The 19,874-nt window shown below is 37.0% G+C and overlaps 3 protein-coding genes across 4 annotated transcripts; 2 read left to right on the top strand and 1 right to left on the bottom strand.

Moving 5' to 3' along the window:
- The first annotated feature begins 151 nt into the window (after positions 1–151).
- On the top strand, positions 152–3,711 carry ndufab1a (NADH:ubiquinone oxidoreductase subunit AB1a). Its single transcript, XM_043242379.1, has 5 exons — positions 152–344; positions 1,332–1,460; positions 3,000–3,087; positions 3,277–3,383; positions 3,470–3,711. Exons 1-4 carry the CDS (start codon positions 186–188, stop codon positions 3,366–3,368), a joined length of 468 nt encoding a protein of 155 aa, XP_043098314.1. The 5' UTR covers positions 152–185; the 3' UTR covers positions 3,369–3,383; positions 3,470–3,711.
- Positions 3,712–6,016: 2,305 nt separating this feature from the next.
- On the top strand, positions 6,017–13,105 carry si:ch211-14k19.8 (mucin-4). Of its 2 annotated transcripts, none has more exons than XR_006251170.1 (11): positions 6,017–6,297; positions 6,735–7,091; positions 7,289–9,442; positions 9,557–9,627; positions 10,072–10,130; positions 10,524–10,681; positions 10,795–10,954; positions 11,596–11,787; positions 11,962–12,146; positions 12,708–12,864; positions 12,940–13,105. XR_006251170.1 is itself a non-coding variant. In XM_043241649.1 (11 exons), the coding sequence occupies exons 1-11, from the start codon at positions 6,255–6,257 to the stop codon at positions 13,012–13,014; spliced, it is 3,648 nt and encodes a 1,215-aa protein (XP_043097584.1). In that variant the 5' UTR covers positions 6,018–6,254; the 3' UTR covers positions 13,015–13,105. The 2 variants fall into 2 exon arrangements, 1 of the variants encoding a protein (XP_043097584.1); XM_043241649.1 differs by having other exon boundaries at positions 6,018–6,297; positions 11,962–12,183.
- A 161-nt stretch (positions 13,106–13,266) lies between these two features.
- Positions 13,267–18,346, bottom strand: cacng3a (calcium channel, voltage-dependent, gamma subunit 3a). The gene is made up of 4 exons (XM_043242036.1): positions 18,128–18,346; positions 16,641–16,724; positions 16,145–16,285; positions 13,267–15,151 (listed from the first exon to the last, which is right to left on the bottom strand). The coding sequence occupies exons 1-4, from the start codon at positions 18,336–18,338 to the stop codon at positions 14,385–14,387; spliced, it is 1,203 nt and encodes a 400-aa protein (XP_043097971.1). The 5' UTR covers positions 18,339–18,346; the 3' UTR covers positions 13,267–14,384.
- Between the last annotated feature and the right edge of the window lie 1,528 nt (positions 18,347–19,874).

Here is a 19,874-nt window from a genome sequence, read left to right as displayed (position 1 = left end):
ATAGTTGACCCGTCTATTAATCTAAATTGAATTGTTGATGGTTTACATCTACAATTTTTTTTATTAACATGCAATAAAGTATGTTTATTGAAAGTTACATGTTTGCGTTCCTGTGACAATATAAACGTAAGAAGTCGCGCATGCGCAGTGGTAGCGTCGTGCATTGTGGGAGCGGATTGAGAAACATGGCGGCGCGCATCGTTGTCCGGTGTGTCCGAGCACTAAACCACCGTTCTGTATGTTTTAACCGTGTCACTGCTGCCTCGACATTAACAGCAGCTCCACTCACCCAAGGACGAACATTTTCAGGGCTGACTACTGGACACAAGTCTCTGCCGGCGCAGGTATGTTTTAATGATCGACTCATGACATCCAATGACCTACCCGTGTCTTTAGTAAGAATGACTTCAACGTGATAGACGAACATCACCTCGCTATACTGCTACAAAATACTTTTAAATCGACTGGCCTGCGTGTGAATTTTAGGATAATGTTTGTAAATCAGCTTAAGTGTTATCATCTTTATGTAAGTTATATAGATCATTGGACTGGTCTGTGTGTTTTGTTTTATTAATTTGCTCTTTTGCTGTAATCGTTTATGATAAACGCAGTTATAATGGTCTATATGTACGTAAAAATGACATTATCAATATTCCTGAGATCGTTTAAAGGTGGTTTTGCTATATATTTATGTTTTATATAAGATGTCTGCATCAAAAGAAGTTCGCAAAAGTGATTTTATGTCCATAGAAAAAGCGCGTTAAATGTAAAGTGTCTGCTTTTAAAGTTTCACATAAATTATTGGAAATTAAAACCGTCAAAATTTGGTTGAAATAATCTTTAGTAATAATAACAATAGTAATTATTTTGTAAAAATTCAAACAACGTTCTTATTCTGACTTGTACATATTAAAATTCTAAGAATAAGGAAGCATATTCAATTTTATTGTGTTTTAAATAAGTAAAAGAAAATTACTGACAAATGGGCAAAACCTAGTGGCATTTTTGTGGGTAAATTTAGTTAAATCAGAGAAAAATGTCATTTTTATTTATATTTTCCCTTTTTCTTTGTTTTATTTATATATATATATTTTTTTACTATTATTATGAACCTTCAGTTCATTATTGTTAATAAATATAAATGTAAAATGTACTAAAAACGAATTAAACATAAGGCTTTGGCAACTGAATGACTATACAGAATTGAATCAATAAAGTATACCCAAATAGAAAACCAGTACACATTTTATAAATAATAATACTGCTTCAGGTATCTGTTGAAATAGTCTACGTAAAATGTATTTTCTAAGATGTTTTGATTTCTTTCGTAGCTCTCCGGCAGTTCACTTCAGGTTTATCAGTGGAGGAAGTATGGTGGCTTGCCCCCATTAACCCTAGAGAGTGTCCAGGACCGTGTCCTCTACGTCCTGAAGCTCTACGACAAGGTCGACCCTGAAAAGGTAAGTACCAAAGCCTATAGAAAGACCCTTTATTTTACAGTATGTGTTCTTCCCTGGTACATGCATAGTAAACGGCTTTGACCTATATGCAAGTGAGTGGTAACGCAAGGTACTTGCCTGAAGTGTATGAACATGGTAACAAATGAGATGCACCGCTGTACTTAACAGCGTACATGCATGCTAATTAGTTTGTACGTACAGACAAGTGTGCATCAGAACAGTCTCTTACAGGCAGTGCATGTACATGGTAAATAATTAGATGCTGTACTTACTAATGTCTATACATGGTAAATGTGTATGGGTACAAACAGGCACATCCTTACAGTATCCGCATATAGTAACTAATAAGTCACATTGCCGTACATACTAATGATATGCATATGGTAAATGTGTAGCACCTACAGAAAAAAATGTGCTATTATGTGGTAACAAACGAGACAAATACTGTACTTGATATACACGGTATCCTTTAAGTCCTAAACTTAGCAAATATAAAGAGGACTATTTTCAGTTGCTTATGTAGTGGACTGTTAATGCTAAATTGCTTTCCACAACAGTTCTTAAAAAGTTTGAAGAACTGGTAATTCCTGTGTTTATGTTTATGTAAAATGGTGCACTTTATTTTACAGTCCTATTTCCACATACTTACTGTGTAGGTTCTGGTGTGTGTGCCTATTAGTTAATGTACAGAATAAGTAATGCGGTTCTCAAGTTGAAGTGTATAAACGTGGACCAATACACTTATTGAGTAAGTGATGGTAGATGGTAGATGGTACATAGGAAGTATATGGAAATAGGACTGTAAAATAAAGCACGCCGTTTTACACAAACATTACACAGGAACTACCAGTCCTTCAAACTTTGTAAGCACTATGTGGAAAGCAATTTAGAATGAGTCCACACTTGTTTGTAAATACTACATATTTACCATGTGCATACCAAGAATAGCACGCGTCTTGTTTGTTGTCAAATTATAGCACATTTTTCTGTAGGTGCTCAAATTTACCATGGACATATCATTAGTATGTACAGTAATGTTTCTTATTGGTCTTATTAAGGACGTGCCTATTTGTACCCACTTGTCTGTAAATACTATACGTTTACCATGTGTATACATTAGTAAGTACAGTATCTATTTAGTTAGCACGTACATGCACTACCTGTAAGAGACGGCTCCGATCCACACTTTGCATGTAGAAACTAATTACCACGAATACACTACTATTATATGCAGCCATGTTACCATGTAAATACACTTCCGGTAAGTACATTGTGTTTCCACTCAGTTGCCTGTAGATACAAGACATTTGTACCAGTGAAGTACACTTACTGTTAAATATAGTGCTACTAAGACACTTACACAAGAAATACAAGGGACTTTTTTTTATATTTTCGATCAGACGGGCAGCATGTTTGGTTGAAATATTTCAAATTAGCTTGAAATATACCACACTCTGCAGATTAGAGTTTGATGATAATTCAAAAGTGCTCTTTTTTTTTTTTTTTTTTTTTTTTTTTTTTTTTTTTTTTTTTTAATAGCTTCAGGTTACATCTCATTTCATGAAGGATTTGGGATTGGACAGTTTAGACCAGGTGGAGATCATCATGGCAATGGAAGATGAATTTGGTATGTAGATTTTTAATTCCAAGTGTAATGCTTCTCCCAATATGACCATTGCTTCGTATTTATGCATTCTTTAAATGTATGCATTGGTCTTGTTGGCGTATCAGGATCAAAAGAAAAATGGAGATTATTGTGCCAGGTTATGAATGTGTATCCATCTACCCAGTTGATGTTGTTCGCTTTTATGCACAGGTTTTGAAATTCCCGATGCTGATGGCGAGAAGTTGATGACACCGCAGGAGATTGTTGACTACATCGCAGACAAGAAAGATGTTTATGAATAAGCATAAATAACCAATGTGCGTTTAATTACTCTTCACATCATTTCAGTCATTTCTGCTGAACCTTATTATGAACACTTGTTTGTTTGGTTTTTTTCATCCAGATAAAGATAATCCCATCGGATGACGAAAACCACGGAGCTTTTGTCTGGAACTGTTTATGTTTCGGCTGTTCTTCATCATTCTTTATTCTTTTTGTATTTAGATACATGTTTAAATCGGTGTTCATAGTTTTGTTTGTGGCTGCTTGTGATTTGCAGCTCTGCGGCACTGTCTGCTAGATACATGCACAAGCTCCTCGTTCCTTCAGTACAATACAAAAAATAAAGACTCTGAAAAGACTGTATTTTTGTCTTCGGATAAATGCATGTGTCTGTTCTTTCATATAACTGGTCAGGGGTTTGTTTTCTTGATATTCTTTGTTTTTCTGATATTTAATCCCTGTTTTAAGACAAAATCATAGGGTGCTTATAAGAATTGTCTTAATATGAGGTAGTTTATCATTCAGAAGTTTGGGGTTGGTACGGTTTGAATGCTAGGTTGTATTTATTTGATCATAAATACAGTAAATACTATCATAATTTAAAATGACTTATTTCTATTTTAATATAATTATATATAAAATGCAGTTTATTCCTGTGATGGCAAAGCTGAATTTAACTCCATCGCTCCTGTCTCTAGAGTCATATGATCCTGATTTGCTGCTGATTTGAAAGAAATAGAAGTTGTGTATATATACATGTCTTTACTGTCACTTCCGATCAATTTAAAATGTCCTTGCTAAAAAGAAGTATTAATGTAATAGGAGTGGCTGTATTTGGTGTTTAATATCACCACCTACTGGAGATTTCTTATAAGTCAAAATTTTTACTGCAAGACTTTCCAGCGTTGGAGCCAAGAGTTCAAACGAGTTACTTTAGGAAACATTTCTTGTCCAGTACTTAATCTTTAACCCCTGATGTTAATGCTAATAAAACTAATCGAATCTTCCACTAATAACCTTTAATTTACCCTAAACAACATTAAGTTGCTGAGATTTCTTGCAGTGTGGCCTTGAGATAGCGATACTTTAACATTCTGGTTCACATTTGCAGATTAAATCCTTTTAATGCCATTTCTTAAGTTTGAGTATTTCAGAATGGGGTCCTCAGCATAAAATGACTGTGACTGTATTTCCTTTCGAATATTTAAAGTATGAAATATTACAGTGAAAAAAAAAAAAAAACTAAATGAGAAGCATGCATGAAGAAAACAAATTCAGTGAGAAATAATCTATCAAAATTTAGGACAAAAATACAGTTTTGATTATTTGTGATCCTGTCGGTGCGTAGCAGAAGCCAAGAATACATTGTGTGGGTGAAAATTATCGGTTAGGTTAGGCTATTAAGTAAAGATCATGTTCCGTGAAGATATTTTGTAAATTTCCTGTTGTAAATATATTAAAACTTAATTATCAGTTGGCAATACGTATTGCTAAGAACTTCATTTGGTTACCTTTAAAGATGATTTTTCAGTATTTCGATTTTTTTTGCTTCTTCTCATTCCAGATATTCAAACTGTTATCTCTGTCAAATATTGTCCTATCCCAACAAACAATGGGTCACATTTCTGATATAAAAAAGTAATACGTCATCATAAAACCGTACATTGTTCAGACTTGAGCTTATGGTGAAGGAGAAGAATTTTGGTTGATGTTAAGTTCAAAAAGGCTTTAATTTTAAAGACACTACTATCTCATGGACTTAAACCCATGTTTCCTTTTCAGGTGTAATAAATCCTTCTCCCTCCCTCTGTGTTTATGTGTGTGTTAGTATTTCAGTGGACGTCTGTGAACGTACCTCTCACTGTGATGATGAGAAGCTAGGGAGGGACGCTCCAGGCATTTCCTCCTTTTTTGAGTTTATGAATGTCAGGATTTCTGTGCATTCGGAAGAGCGTGAGCCAGGTTTTAAATCCAGTGAGATCTAAATTTAAAATGAAATTAACTTTTTAAGCAATTGAGTTTTAATGTCGCAAAATAATATGGTAATTTATAGTCAATACTACAGTGTTTTTGAACGATACTAAAGTGTATTATACTTTACGGAGGGGTGAGAACCAGGAAGATGAAAGTATCATTTCACCAGCTTTACAGGAGAGCCAAACCAAACAAAAAAAGAAAAATCATCATAGTTTGATCTGGGTTTGTGCCCTATTTTCAAATTTTTAGACAAATTATAAAGTTTTCTACCACAGCAGCTATAGACTTAGCACAACAAATTAAAGTATGTTACTATAGTATGGTTCAAAACACTATAAACAACTGCATTCGTTAAAACTGCTGTCTAAAAGGTTACCTCTTGATTTTGAGACGCAGACACTGTGTCAACGATCTCTGAATGACCTTCTGCGTTAATCTATTTTCTAGTTTGAATTGGGAGCACAAGCTCGTCAGGGGAGCGCAAACAAACACTCTCTCTGTTTTCTTTCACACAAACACACAGCCTCGACAATTAACCTAATCTTGCAATCTCCCCTGTCCCCTTAACGTTTTACCGCTTCCGTCCTATTTTCCCTCTTAAAAAGATGCCTAATCGTAATCATATGTCCGCGCGACGCCTTGTTTTCTTCCACCACCCCTTGGGCGAGCTCGCGCGCTCACAGAGGCGCGCACGCGCGAGCTTCATAAAGTGAGCCGAGGTCGTTTCAACGCGCTTTCTGCGGCGGACTGAGGGATGAACTTGACTCTTCTGTGAAGGTCTTTAAAAAACAGAAAAATTATATTAGTCCTTGTTACACATACGTTTTTGACTAGTTAATATATCAACATCATATTTTAGAATTGTTAAATGTTCTTTATGGAATTAACTGTGGGGACGGATTCCTTCCTGGAATGTTTTGGCTCGCAAAATGCGTCGTTTCGTGTATCTTTTCTTATTTATTTTCGCTCCAGGTAAGACGACAGTTTTTTTTTTAATTTTTAAAAAGTTTTTTGTAAAGTATTTTGGTTGATGTTAAGATCAAAAAGGCTTTAATTTTAAAGACATTCCTATCTTATGGACTTAAACCTATGTTTTTTTTTTTTCAGGTGTTAAACATAACAATGTTAATGCACCACAGATTTTACACACGTAGTAAAAGTACCACGGTACTTCCAAGCTATGTTTTTATTTTTGAACATGCACATTGATAGTAGGCTACTTGCTATTCTTGGGTTAAAAGTAGCAACCACAGTGACATCCCTTACAAAAAATACTGTTAAAGCACGAAAGTACTGAAACTTTAAAATATAAAATGGTATTAAATGTTATTACCTAACTTTGTACATACATAAAAAATGTAATGTTTCTTAACTTATTGAAGGTTATGATGTTGACGTTTTCTCTCTAGGTAACGCACTGTTGAACTTGAATCAAGACTGTGGAGGTAAAATTCTTGGAGAGAGGAGCGGCTCAATTCGGTACTCTTTACACTCAAACAGCCTTTTATTTAACAGAATTACCAGTGACAGCGCAGAAAAACTGTTGGACGTTGCCTGCACTTGGATTATTGATGCTTCTGAAAATCAGACTGTTCGGATAGAGGTCATTTCTGTTGGGAAAGACGCTCGTATTGGAATTAAATTTGGGAATGGGAATACACTGATTTATGAAAGGGAGGAACGGGCGTTATTCTCTGGCACTGGGAGAACCATCATTGAATGGAGTGTGAGAAGGACTGAAGAAACATTTGCCACATTACATCTGAGTAAGTCACTTAAGTACCATGCCAATATTATATTCTTAGAAAAGATTATATTTTTTTACCAGCCCCAAATCAGTAGTGTGGGTGAAAAGTATAAGAGCAATACACATGTTTGTACATTTCCCTTAGTGTTGGAATCTTGTGTGTTGAATAATCTCTTAATTCTTTTTTCCATTCATGTGCATGTGTGTTTTTCTCAGGATGGAACTCGTCAGAGGACCGTCACACTCTTGCTTTGATTCCTTACACCCACTCTGATGCTGACCCGGTGTCTCCTTCTCCAAATGGCTCCAACGATGTAACCTACACCCCTGACATTCCAGTGAGCGGCAATGCAGCCCCCAAAACACACACTCTCAGGGGTGAGAGTATACAGAAGGGCGGAGGTGTGTCTGACCTGGACGATAAGCGCAGACCTCTCTTTCCGCAGGAAATCACCAACAATGGACAGGAAACGGCTGAAGCCTGGATCTCCGACCTCACACTCACTAGCACACATTCTTATTCTGATACACAGACCGGCTCTGCCCTTGAAACACACATCAACATGCATACAATGTTGTCTAATGAACCTTCTTTATCTCAGTCTTCTACTGAAATCCAACCACCATTGGTGTCTGTACAAACTACACCCAAACAGATAACTGATGTGGCAAAAACAAGTGCAATTTTAACCACAAGTGATGTTGCACACACTGAACTGGATAGAGGAAGTTCACAGCCCACACATAAACATGCATTTACCAAAATACAGCCCAAAATGACAAAAAGAGATGATCCAAGTTCAATGTTTCCAACGTCCAGCTTTATGACTGTAAGTCCGCATTATAATCAGCCATTTGATAAAACCTCTAAACAGTTTCTTGGTGACAGTTATTACAAGTCTAAAGCAACCACTTTGTTGCTCCCAAAAAGGGATGGGTTTACGATATCAGAGAATGTTGGGACAAGTCAATCTGATTCAATTTTTTGGAGTTCAAACACAATGACAGATGACAACCGACATATATCATCAGAGATGGACAGGACAGATCGCTCTCCAAGGTCAACTAATCCAGATCAAAACATCACAAACCAAACCATCTATGATGATTCAGAAATTACTACTAGGACGCCTGCTACTGTGTCAATGTTTCCAGATCAAACCCACACGTTAACATTTTCTGTTGAATACTCCATGTCTCCAAGCGAGCCACCAATAAATGTCACTCAGAATGAGCCAACAACCTCAGGCGAGATCTTGCACTCTTCATATAACCCACCGACTTTGACTTCTTTGGAAGCATCAACCACCCACGTCTCACACACCTTCCAAAATCAATACGATACAAGCACCCAAGAAACCAACTCCGCATCTGTGTCAATCTCTTACCAGACATCACACGACACAAACAAAATCAGTGCCTTCACCACCTTCCCAGCTGCCATCCTTCCAGACCTGAGTCCTACTGAGAGTCCTAGTACCCCAGAAAAGGATGAGGGTCTGTCACCATCTGTAAGTGATTGCTTTGGTCTTGCATGCACTTCGTTTTTACCATCTACAGTACAAGACAAACAAGAAAAACCCATCACCAGCTCTCCATCAATCTCTTTGTCGAGTCCTCAGATTAGTCCTAATGTGACCTCTGACCTCATTGTTGAAGAAAGTATTACAGTGGGATCTGAGAACCAGACTGATGTAGAAGAACTCGATGTTACTCCATCACAAGTCCAGATTACCAATACAAAATCAAGTATGCATACTGAATTCCCTGTATACACATCTACACCTCAGCATTCACCAACATTTTTTGAAAACACACAACGAAATGCGGGATTTTTCGATGCAACTGATATCAGTGAGATGAGTAGTGGTCAAACAGTGAGTGACCCTACTCAGACTGAAACAACAAGTACAAAGACCACACGAGACATTCATACTGAATCAACAGAAAACATGAATGGCTTTACTACTTCATTATTGGAAACCACAACTCCATACATCTCTCAGGTCAGTGCAACTGTTCCAACAAGCACATCTGTTAGTACCACCACTTCACATTGGGAAACTACAGAGGCCTCGGTGGTTCACAAACCTTCATTAACTACTCAGCAGATGAATCCACATGCCACGTCCACAGAAACGACTTCAGTCCAGGTCCAGACAGACTTTCCAGGACATAAACCCAGCACTGTCAGACCTCCCCAACATATGACCACAAGCTCTTATCTAATTAAGACAAAAGCATACACGGTATCTAAACAAGCAGTGACTCAAACATCTTGGATTCATTCTACTGTATCCAGCTTTGACAGAAAGTGGCCACATGGACACCATTATTTTATAGTGAACGACCAGCCAGCAATCATCAAGGGTGAGTAACGTATCTGTCACTTTTGCTTTTCAGTTTACCTCTAATGTTTAACTTCTCTACGTTTCTTAAAAACTTTATTATTTTCCTGAAAAAAAATTGTTTTTCTATTTTTAGAGAAAACATTTCAAGTACTCTTACAGATTGTCCTGGAAGACGATTATGTCCCTAGTATGAGGTTGCTTGAGGTGAAGCCATTTAAATTACTTTATATACTCTACCATTCAAACCTTTGGAGGCCATGTGAATTTTTATATTTTGAAAGATGTCTTCCATGCTCATTAATCTTTTATGTATTTAAACATATTTTATTTCTGTTATAGAAAGCTATATTTTTGGCATTGTTACACACTTCAGAAATCATTCTAATATGCTTAAGAAACTGCTAAATATTTTTGAAGAAAGTGTGATACTTTTTTTCAGTATTCCTTGAATAGAATAGAAAGTTATGTATGAAATGTAAATATTTTATAACATTATAACTATGTACTTTTTAAACAGCTAAATGTGTCTTTGCTAAATTTGAATTCATTTACAAAAAAAAATGGTACCAACCCCAAATTGAAGCACACTCACATCAGCAGATGGATGATGGTGATTTAATTGCCATTACTCTTCATCCACTTCTGTAGGTGGAGAAATTTCTGCAGAGCCTTTCTGGATTTCAAAATCAACATGTGAACTGGCACAGGTTAAAAAGTTTTACTGTATATATGTTGTCAATTAATTTATTTAGATACATGCACTGTGGGCTAGCGGAGAGACTATATTGCATAAATAAATTTATTTCAGTGAGTACTTAGGATTCATTTTAAATGAATGTTTTTTTTTGTTGGTATATATATATATATATATATATATATATATATATATATATATATATATATATATATATATATATATATATATATATAATATTTATAATTCATTTTTATTTAACAGTTAAAATATAATTTAAAGTATTTCAGTATTTCACAGTGGTTCAGCATAGAAAAATGTTGAAATCCTAATTTAAAATATATAAATGGTGGATGACGCATTAAATAATAGATTCTATGGATTTTGTGATGGTTGTTTTCATCAGTGGCCCAGTTCTGCAAACACTAGTTCAGTTCCAAACAGTGGAAGCACTCTCCTGGCTAGAAAGGGTGGAGTCTCTGTTACAAGAGGCGGGGTTAAAACCACTGCCCAAGAAAGGAATACTTGTGGGTGGAGTTAGAGTGAAGAATATTACTGTGGGAGGTAAGTGTTCAGTGATGAGTTAACAAGTTGCATCTATTTTAGATATCTATCTCAGACAATCAGTCCACTTATCACATTATACATTTGTTTCCTTTCTTTCTTTCTTCTCTCAGGTTTGCAGACAGATATTTGCGAATGGCTATTCGAATGTCCATCTGGGTTCCAGTGTGTTTCTTCAAAGGGAAATGCCACTTGTACATCTGTTTGCCACTCTGAATACTGCAAACATCAGGGCATCTGTGTCCATCGTCTCGGGCAGCAGCCTATGTGCCAGTGAGTTCCATGTACAGTTACATGCAGTGTAGTTTTGCATTGCATTTGCAGCATAATTGGAACTCATTCTGGTCAAGACCTGTGCATTTATTTATAACACCGTAAAGCTAGACATATGAAATTATAGTCCAAAAAATATATATGATAAAAGTAAAAAAGCTGGTGTGTTTTTGATACATCATGACTTATATAGTACAAAACATTATGGAGTTCACACAGGATTTTATTCAGAGGAACACACTTTAAATCTTTTACTAAAATTGTACTGGCTAAATAGTTTTGAAAGACCTTCATAATAGTATAGCAGACTATTTGAAACATACATTTGAACATTATTTTTTTTACAAGATGATGTTTAATCAAATAAACCTAACTAGCACGAAATGTTACATCTTACTAACAATATAAAGAGTGTTTTGTTTTACTAATCAGTAATAAGATATTACAGTAAGGACATAATTTGTAGATGGCTTTACAATTATATAAGGCTAAAAAGGCTACATGCTAAAAAGTTATAAATCAGATGACACAATGCATGTAGAATATTATGTACAACAATCAAATCAATTTTGTACATCAAATATGATACAGCAGGCTTTATCATGGTACAATCCCGCTGACCAAACTCTCTTTTTCTGAAGGTGTCCCGTTGGAGAGGATTACTGGTTTATGGGCCAGCGCTGTGACCTCCGCATGACCCGGACGCGTTTGGTGGGTGTGTGCTTCGGAGTACTGGTCGTTGTCGCAGCAGTCATTGTTCTTCTGTCTTATCTCACAGTGCGCCGTTTTAAAACCATGCTAATGCAAGCCAAAGTGGAACAAACACGCAGCAGGTATCATTCACTTTACACATCCACACGCTCAGCTCCAGTTGCCTGGTTTTGTTATTGGAAATAGTTTGCAGGACATCATTGGCCAGTAAAAACAAACCATGGGTTGTGATAGCGCCGCAGCTCAGGGGTCGAATGTGGGAATAATATTCCTTTGTCTTCTTTCTGTGGAAAAAGTTATCGCAGATTTAATCACTTCGATGAGCTTTCGGCTCGCTTTTGGGGAAGATCCTGGCCCGGCTCTGAGGACTCGTTGGATAACCCTGCCTTCACCCGCTCTGATGAACTGCTACACTTAAGAGCACTTGACCGTACCTGCTGTTACCACGATGACACTCTTTCTGTGGTATCCACATACCACGGTAGTGGAACACACCTCAACACCATATATCCTCACGGGTACTGTAAGATTTGTTAATTATTGTTTACCATAAATATTTGGGCACATGAATTTCAGCAGCGTGATACACTACTGTTCAAAAGTTTAGTGTGGGTAGGATTTTTCTCCTATGTTCACAATGGATGTATTCATTTGATTAAAACACAGTAAAACTGTAATATTGCGTAATATTATTACAATTTAAAATAACTGTGCTCTATCTCAATAACTGTTATAATATAATTTGTTCCTGTGACGCAAAGCTGAATTTTCAGTATTATTACTCCAGTATTCAGTCTCATATAATTCAGAAACCAATGTAATAATATTTTTTATTCTTATTAGCGATGAAAATAGGTGTGCTGCATTTTTTTCTTCAGGATTCTTTGCTCAAATGAATGTTCAAAAGAACATTTATTTGAAATAGAAGTAATGTTTTGTAACAGTAAAAGCTTACCCCAAATGTTTGAATGGTAGTTTATGAAGCACCGTAGTATTACCATTTACATTTACATCATTTTTCCATGTATGTTTGGGCTTACAGTTCTCAGTATGGTTGGGATCTTAGCAACTGTAGCTTGGCGGATGGTGTGATGGATTCTGGGAAGGCTAGTGACCTGTCAGTCTGTAGCTGGCCGATCGAGCCCATTCAGTGGACGCCATTTCCATTGCTGCAGCAGCTCAACAGGAATACCACTACGGTAAGACTCGTACACTAAAGACTCGATAACTATGTTGCTGTAATGGAATGACATATAACTGTTCTTCATATCCAGGTAAAAGTGTCCCGTCCCCGCTCTTACTGTGAAGGCATGGAACTTGTAGATTTAGAGAAGAGCTGGACAGCATAACAAACTCTGGTCAAGTGAGAGAATATTTCATCTGTTTCAGGAACACCGTTGTTGTTGCCAAACTTAATAAAATGTATTTTAAGTGAAAAAAGACTTGTTTGGGATCTGCTTCCAGCGTACTCCACCATTGCAATGTTTAGTGTCAAGATTTTTAAAAAACTTTTTTTTAGATAATACTTTTATTCAGCAACACATTAAACTGATTAAAAGTAACAAACAGATGTCAAATAAATGCTGTTCTTTTTCATTTTTATTAACAAAGAACTTGAAAATATCTCACAATGTATTTCACAAAATATATTACCATTTATCCACTTATTCTGAAAACAGAACATATTCATATTCTCCTGCTCTGCTTTCCAAAGATGTGACAACAAACCTGACCATTGGCAAATAATTGAGGTAGCAAGACACCGTTTTCTGATTGCAGATGTAAAAGTTTTAAGGTTCGGTCATAGTGATGCATGACCCAGACACTAACGCCGCCATTCTGTTCTGCCCTCATTGAGTCTAAAATCAATCCACTTAACCCTGTTGCTCCGGGCTATCCATCTATCCTATCAGTTGTATTGTCAGTTAATTTGTATTTTAAAAAAACTGTACGTTAACTTACCCAATCCAATAGAGCACATACAATGTATACTAAAACCCGAATGCGCTAAATAATCATAATAATAGTCATAATATGGATCCAGAAGTGATGAACGAGCCAGGGAACCCTTTTTACATTTATGGGGTTCTCAGAAATTGCCGTATTTATACTTCTCGAGAAACTACATGAATGTTTTTGTTTGCGATCCCATTTGCTCCAATAGCAAAATAAAAATCACAATAGTGTTTCTACGACTTTACAATAGAGAGGAAACGTACTGAGAGACTGATGAAGGCGGTCAGAAGAGAAACCTGTCAAATTTGCTGTCACTCCCACACACTAGTTTTCTATAATTTTAATACCAAGTTATTAAAACACGAAGTGTAGCTTTATAAGTGTACATGCCATTTTTTAAATGAAAATATAAAATGCTTTTTTTTTTTTTTTAGATTTACGTTGTCAGTAAAAGCATCAGAGAAAGGGTCCAGTGTGTTTTGACGTAACAGTTGCCGTTTGCTGCTCACGTGGCCATTAAGAGTATTGCATCCGGAAAAGTTCACTGGGAGAAAGAAGCAGGATCGCTTCTGCGTAAAGACAGCAGAGGGCACAATAAACAAACAGCACCATTGTTTTCAGAGTCAGATCCACTTCATGTTTTACATATAGCTAAAAGCAAATAATATGCACATATTCAGTGAAGGAATTAGCTAATATTCACTCGGACCTTTCATATAGCATAATATAGCAGCATAGGTCAAACCACTTTTTTTTTTTTTTTTTACACCGGAGTTGTTCTTCTTGACGCCGTGCTACTTTGAGACATATACGAAGGCTCTTTTACAGAGTTTTGCACGCGTGCATTGTCATTCCCAGAATTCTGCGCATGCACTGGGCTTTTACTGGGGTTAACTGAGTTCAGTTTATAGTTCTGCGACAGCGCGACTCCATTTTCAGGTTTGACAGAATTTAGTCCATGCGCGTCTGATAACGCAAAGCCTTTCTCGGTGCCCAACGAGTTCTGTGCGTGCGCAAGCTCTCTTCCCGATTTCAACGAGTTCTGCGTGGCGAACGCGTGGGGATTCGCAAAGCTGTTGTTAGCGATGACAGAGTTATGAAAATGCGCGAAGCCGCGGCCTGCGCCGACGGTGTTGTGCGCGAGCGCGTGAGCAGCTGTTGGTGGAAGTCCGCGTCCCAGCGCGTAAAGCCCGAGGTCGTTCCCGTGCCGGGCCGGAGAGGGCTCGCGCGAGCCCGAGGAGCGGTTTTGACCCTGCTTCCAGCGGTAGCGGGAACGGTAGCTGGTCGAGCGCCGAGGCTGTAGGGAATGCGTGCTGGTATGGAGCGTGCGATGCGAGCGCGCTCTCAGCACGCGGTGCGTGTCGATGAACAGGTGCACGGTCAGGACGCCGACCGTCTCCGCTATGATGAAGGAAAGAGCCCCGCAGTAGAAGCTCCAGCCGTACCAGTGACTGCGCTTCGACTCGCTCTGGTTAGGGTCGCCGGCGTTGGATGAGATGTACACGATGATGCCAATGATGTTGCTAAGGCCTAAAATAAGAGATACAGTAAACCAAGCTTTTTTTGGTTACAGGTTTCTAACCTAACTGTACATTGGGGGCGGTTTGCAAACAACCGGTGATCTTATGAAAATCATCTTAGGTAAATTATGTAAACAATTCATTTTCCCCTTAAGAAAAAATACGTTTTTTTCAGAATAGACATCAAACAGACCGTAATTGTGGTTTTGGTTATGAAACGTTATATGGAAGCCCATTTATGCCACATAAAATGTTGAAAATTATTGAGGCATAAATATGAGATTAAAGTAGCCTAGGTAATGCTGAGATATACATGTGAAGTCACAATTACGAAATGAAAAGGTAGAGATTTCTAGGTTGAATATCTACCAAAAAGTCAATAGTGATATAAAAAAGTACAATAATTAATATTACCAAAAAAAAATCATAGTTATGAAAGTACAAGACAGTACCGTGACAAATTATGCAACTAGTCATAACCAAAGACATTAAGGTCAAAATAATGACAAAAAGTCTTCATTGTGAATCAAAAGAACAAAATGTTGTCATTATTTTGACAATTAACTCAACTAATTAATTAAATCAGTTAAGTCAATAATTTCAGTTGTTATTAAGACCTTAAATAGACCTTAAGATATTATTACCTTTAATTAATTTGCTCTTTTTACGTCACTATTAGAACTTTTTATCTCGTATGTTTGACTCTTCATGTCTTAAATTCACTTTTGTCATGATTTTGATTAACCAAAGCCTAATTATTTTTCTCACGTGTCAGAAATAGGCTTCCATTTCATAAGAATAACACATAGATTTGACTACAGTGGCACCTAATTGTCAAAAGCTAAAACGTTCAAGTAATACAAGTAATGGTGCTATGATTAAACACATCTCAACATTACAGTGCTATCGAGCTGCTTCACTATGTGATATATTTATAATTGATACATTCGGAAACATCTACGGCACATATAGACAGGCAAAACCTTTGAGCATATGGACATACCAGCTGAGACGAAAAAGATGCCCGCGCTCAGGATGACATTGTGTCGGCTCTTGTAGAACTCACTGGCAGCTACACACACTCCACCAATGAACAGCAGTCCCACACTCAGTATAGGGAAGAGACTAGAGGCGCGCACAGCACCTGTCACACAAACACACAAATTATAACTAATCTCTAACAGTGTTTTTTTCTCCAATCTATATACTTGATGTTACGCTCATTTTTTATTTGAGCTCTTTTACAGCACCTTTTCAAAGCACTTACAGTGCAATGGTTTATATTTAGCATACAATACTGTCATCTCTAAACATTACTAATGTCATTTTCATAATCACGCATCATTAACAAAGCTTGGCGCAATAACGCAAATGTTTTTTCCATGCTCATTTATCCACACCTGGAATTTACTCAAATCAAATGTAGCAATTTCCCACGCTTTTCTATTCTTGCACGTGCTCCACCTTTAACCGAACGTGAAACATTTCTAGATACTCACGCAGCAGATATTCCGCAGCATCCTGTTCGTAATCCGCATCCTCCGGAAAATGATCGATGTTCTTACAAACCCCTTTAAATATGCCTGTAAGAAACACCAGACACTTGCACAATCACACACGACTAATGCCAATGCCATTTTCCACGTGATTGGACTAATGCTATCAAATCATTAACAATATCAATATCCTCCAAAAACTAATTAGACCTTCTCAAAACACACCGACTGGGCATCTTTTGTCTGGGCATCGTTTTCTCTTTCCCTCGCCGTCATTCCACATAACAAACATCATGAGCAACTACTAACAGAGATATACAGAAGCCGAAATATAGCTAAAAAAGGCCTAAATTATTAACAAGGCTGCCAGCGCTCTCTGTTTTGTTGTTGTGTGTAATATAATACAAAATGCACATGCATCTGCATTTGTAACAGCTCCGTTTCTGCATCTCTTCATCTGCGTAAATGGTTTTATAGAGAACATCAGTCGAAGAGAAAGTCTGTGCCAAACATCTTTCATAACCGTCTACTCGTACTCTAACCATCTCTCGCATTCACACGCGTAAAGTGAACGCTGCCACTTTGGTGCCCTTTTAACAGAGCGAACGCTTCATTACACTTTCCATTAAAAGAATTGACGTTGAAGTGATATAGGTCAGAAAGTAGGAGAGGGTGTGAGAGACGGGTCGAAGCTGGAAGAATGCGTATTGTGTGAGAAAGTAAAAATAATTCGGTCGATAATCAGATAAATAAATCAACCCACGGGAAAGGGGTTTGGTTCGGTTCCAACTTTTAAACATCTGTAGGCATCTGACACACGAGCTTTAGAAAAAAACGTGATGTGTGGTAAAATGACGGCGTCGGTAAGGTCATTGTAGTGAATGTGCACTGTAGCCTATTCATGAGTAGTTACAAAAACTAGCATAGTACATGTAAAAAATAGGGCAATGGTGGTATAAAAACACCCAAAACAACTAGTAAAACCACTGCAAAATGAAATAAAGTACACTGTAACCTGAAATTGTTACCTTAAATAGCTATTTTTAGGTGATTTAACTCATAAACAATCGCTGGTATGATTAGCATAGCATAACAATGATTAAAAAAACAATGATTAACGTAACAATGATGTTATGCTATTGAAAAAAAGAGGTTCATTTTAGATGTTATCATTTACAAATTTAAGCGTATTAGTGTCAATATTCCAGTAGCCTAAATCTGTAACATTAAATCTCCACCGAGTACTCATAAAGTGTCAGAACTTTCGTTTAATTCTTGCATTGGTTTACTGAAATCCAATCAATTCACAATGATTTTATTGCAGCTTTGACTAATTCCAAGCGCTGTTCTATTGCAACGACTCATTTGACTCAACTCAACAACAAATTAAAAATCATAAAATCACAGCTTGAGGTAAAATATAGGTTATTGTAACGTTATCAGGCTTATGGGTGTAATAAAAAGCATTATATCACAGTTTTTGAAGTTACCTTCCATGCAGCACTGTCTCCAGAGCCCCGAGTGTGTAAGCACCTCTTCGTTCTTTCGGTTGGTGTCGTTGTCATTGACGCTTTTGGTCCTGCAGACTCCACGCGAGTACAGCCAGTAGTCGGTGCCCACCGCGATGGTCATCAGGCTGAAGGCCGCGAAAGCCCCCGCCGTGGTGAGGAGCATCTGCACTCCACGGTTACACACCTTCATCCTGCACCCGGCTGTCTGGCATCAGGGTACACCTAGCACGGTTTATCCATATTCACGAGCGTCGAAGAAGTCTCACGCGCCTGCGACCGTGAAGTTTTCAGGAAGTTTTGGCACGCGCTCCTCATGCTGTGCGCTTTTGCGTGTAAAGCGAGAGAGATCATTCATCTCCTTCATTGAGGTACGTCCTCGTTTTTAACGCTCCGAACTTACCTTATGCATTCAAAACCAACTCCAAGAAAAAACTTTCTCCCAAAAGACATCACGACGGTGTTCTCGATATTCCCTCGGATAAAACCGGCATGCCCATGACTGGACTGTGTTCCCATATGGATCATACTGAGGTGGGTTTGGGCTGATTGTGGATGTAAAGCACCGCCTCTCTATTTGCGCTCGATAGTGTAGTATACAGCACAGATAAACGTATGCAATAAAGGTTCGGTACATTTTAGAGCGTGCACAAACGTTCACATTTATTTTAGCTGGTTATTTAATTACCCTGTGATTTGCATTAACTTTGCAATTAGCTGGGACTTTTAAATACATATGCGTATAGACCATAAACTAGCTAGTATAGACGAGATTAGGCTAGTGCATATAACACTGAAATTACACATTTTATTAGTTTATAAAGTCGTCCAAAACGTACACTATTGTTGTAACAATACATAAATGGCTAGACATCGTTGCTGTGGCATGTTTTTGCAATGTACAATATTAAATACTTCTAGATACTATTATTATGATGCTCAGTGTTGAGGTTTCTTCGGAAATATCTTAAATGTGATACGTGGTGTAACTATTTAAATTAACCTGCTAAAGTAAAATGCAACTGATTTAAGTTGATTAGGTCTATTATTTTTCTAATTTTTTCTGTTGTTTGTCATTTTCAAACCTGTAAACCAGGCAGGGTTAACCTCGCAGAAGTACTGATTTTGAAAACAAATCTTTGCATAGTTATGAAAAATACTGTCATCTAACAATGACTTGAAAAAAGAACAGTTGATCTTAAAAAATAAAGCATATGCATAAACCTAAATAGGAAAAATAAAAGAGTTATCAAATAAGCATGTGTCCTATTCTGTATTCTAAACTTCTGGTGTTTTATAAAATCAGCTAAATCTGTATGTGTTTGTGTGTGTGTGTTAGCAAAATTCAAATTTAAGTCTTTTTGTAATCATTAATGTTCATAAGTAATTAATTTGATAACACATTTTTCTAAGTGTGATAACTGATTATTACTGGTCACATATATTTTTCTTGTTAACATTACATTATCTTCATTATAACAATAATTGACAATATAATTGCATAATTACATGCAAGTAACCCTAAACCAAACCCTAATCCTAATATAGTAAGTGCATTTAGTCAATTAATATTACTAAATAATCAAATGTATAATTGCACTCCAACAAGGACACCTTAAAATAAAGTGTAACCTTTTTTTGCAGTTAAAGTATGTAATTTAGTACCCATATTGTAGTCTTACTGTGAATATAGTAAAGTGCTTACTAGTACTTTGACTGATAATCAATA

The sequence above is a fragment of the Puntigrus tetrazona genome, chromosome 1, assembly GCF_018831695.1.
Source record: "Puntigrus tetrazona isolate hp1 chromosome 1, ASM1883169v1, whole genome shotgun sequence".
Lineage (NCBI taxonomy): Eukaryota > Metazoa > Chordata > Actinopteri > Cypriniformes > Cyprinidae > Puntigrus > Puntigrus tetrazona.
This window is presented reverse-complemented; position numbering and strand designations above follow the sequence as displayed.

What these genes read in the sequence shown, in the direction of transcription:
- ndufab1a (XM_043242379.1), top strand. Translation starts at nt 186, where the DNA reads ATGGCGGCGCGCATCGTTGTCCGGTGTGTCCGAGCACTAAACCACCGT. An exon ending in ACAAGGTCGACCCTGAAAAG is followed by an intron (nt 1,461 to 2,999) that starts GTAAGTACCAAA and finishes TTTTTTTAATAG; the next exon opens with CTTCAGGTTACATCTCATTT. An exon ending in GGCAATGGAAGATGAATTTG is followed by an intron (nt 3,088 to 3,276) that starts GTATGTAGATTT and finishes TTTTATGCACAG; the next exon opens with GTTTTGAAATTCCCGATGCT.
- si:ch211-14k19.8 (XM_043241649.1), top strand. Translation starts at nt 6,255, where the DNA reads ATGCGTCGTTTCGTGTATCTTTTCTTATTTATTTTCGCTCCAG. An exon ending in CAACATGTGAACTGGCACAG is followed by an intron (nt 10,131 to 10,523) that starts GTTAAAAAGTTT and finishes TGTTTTCATCAG; the next exon opens with TGGCCCAGTTCTGCAAACAC. An exon ending in GTGGAACAAACACGCAGCAG is followed by an intron (nt 11,788 to 11,961) that starts GTATCATTCACT and finishes CTGTGGAAAAAG; the next exon opens with TTATCGCAGATTTAATCACT.
- cacng3a (XM_043242036.1), bottom strand. Translation starts at nt 18,338, where the DNA reads ATGAAGGTGTGTAACCGTGGAGTGCAGATGCTCCTCACCACGGCGGGG. An exon ending in GAGACAGTGCTGCATGGAAG is followed by an intron (nt 16,725 to 18,127) that starts GTAACTTCAAAA and finishes TGTTTCTTACAG; the next exon opens with GCATATTTAAAGGGGTTTGT. An exon ending in CATCTTTTTCGTCTCAGCTG is followed by an intron (nt 15,152 to 16,144) that starts GTATGTCCATAT and finishes CTCTTATTTTAG; the next exon opens with GCCTTAGCAACATCATTGGC.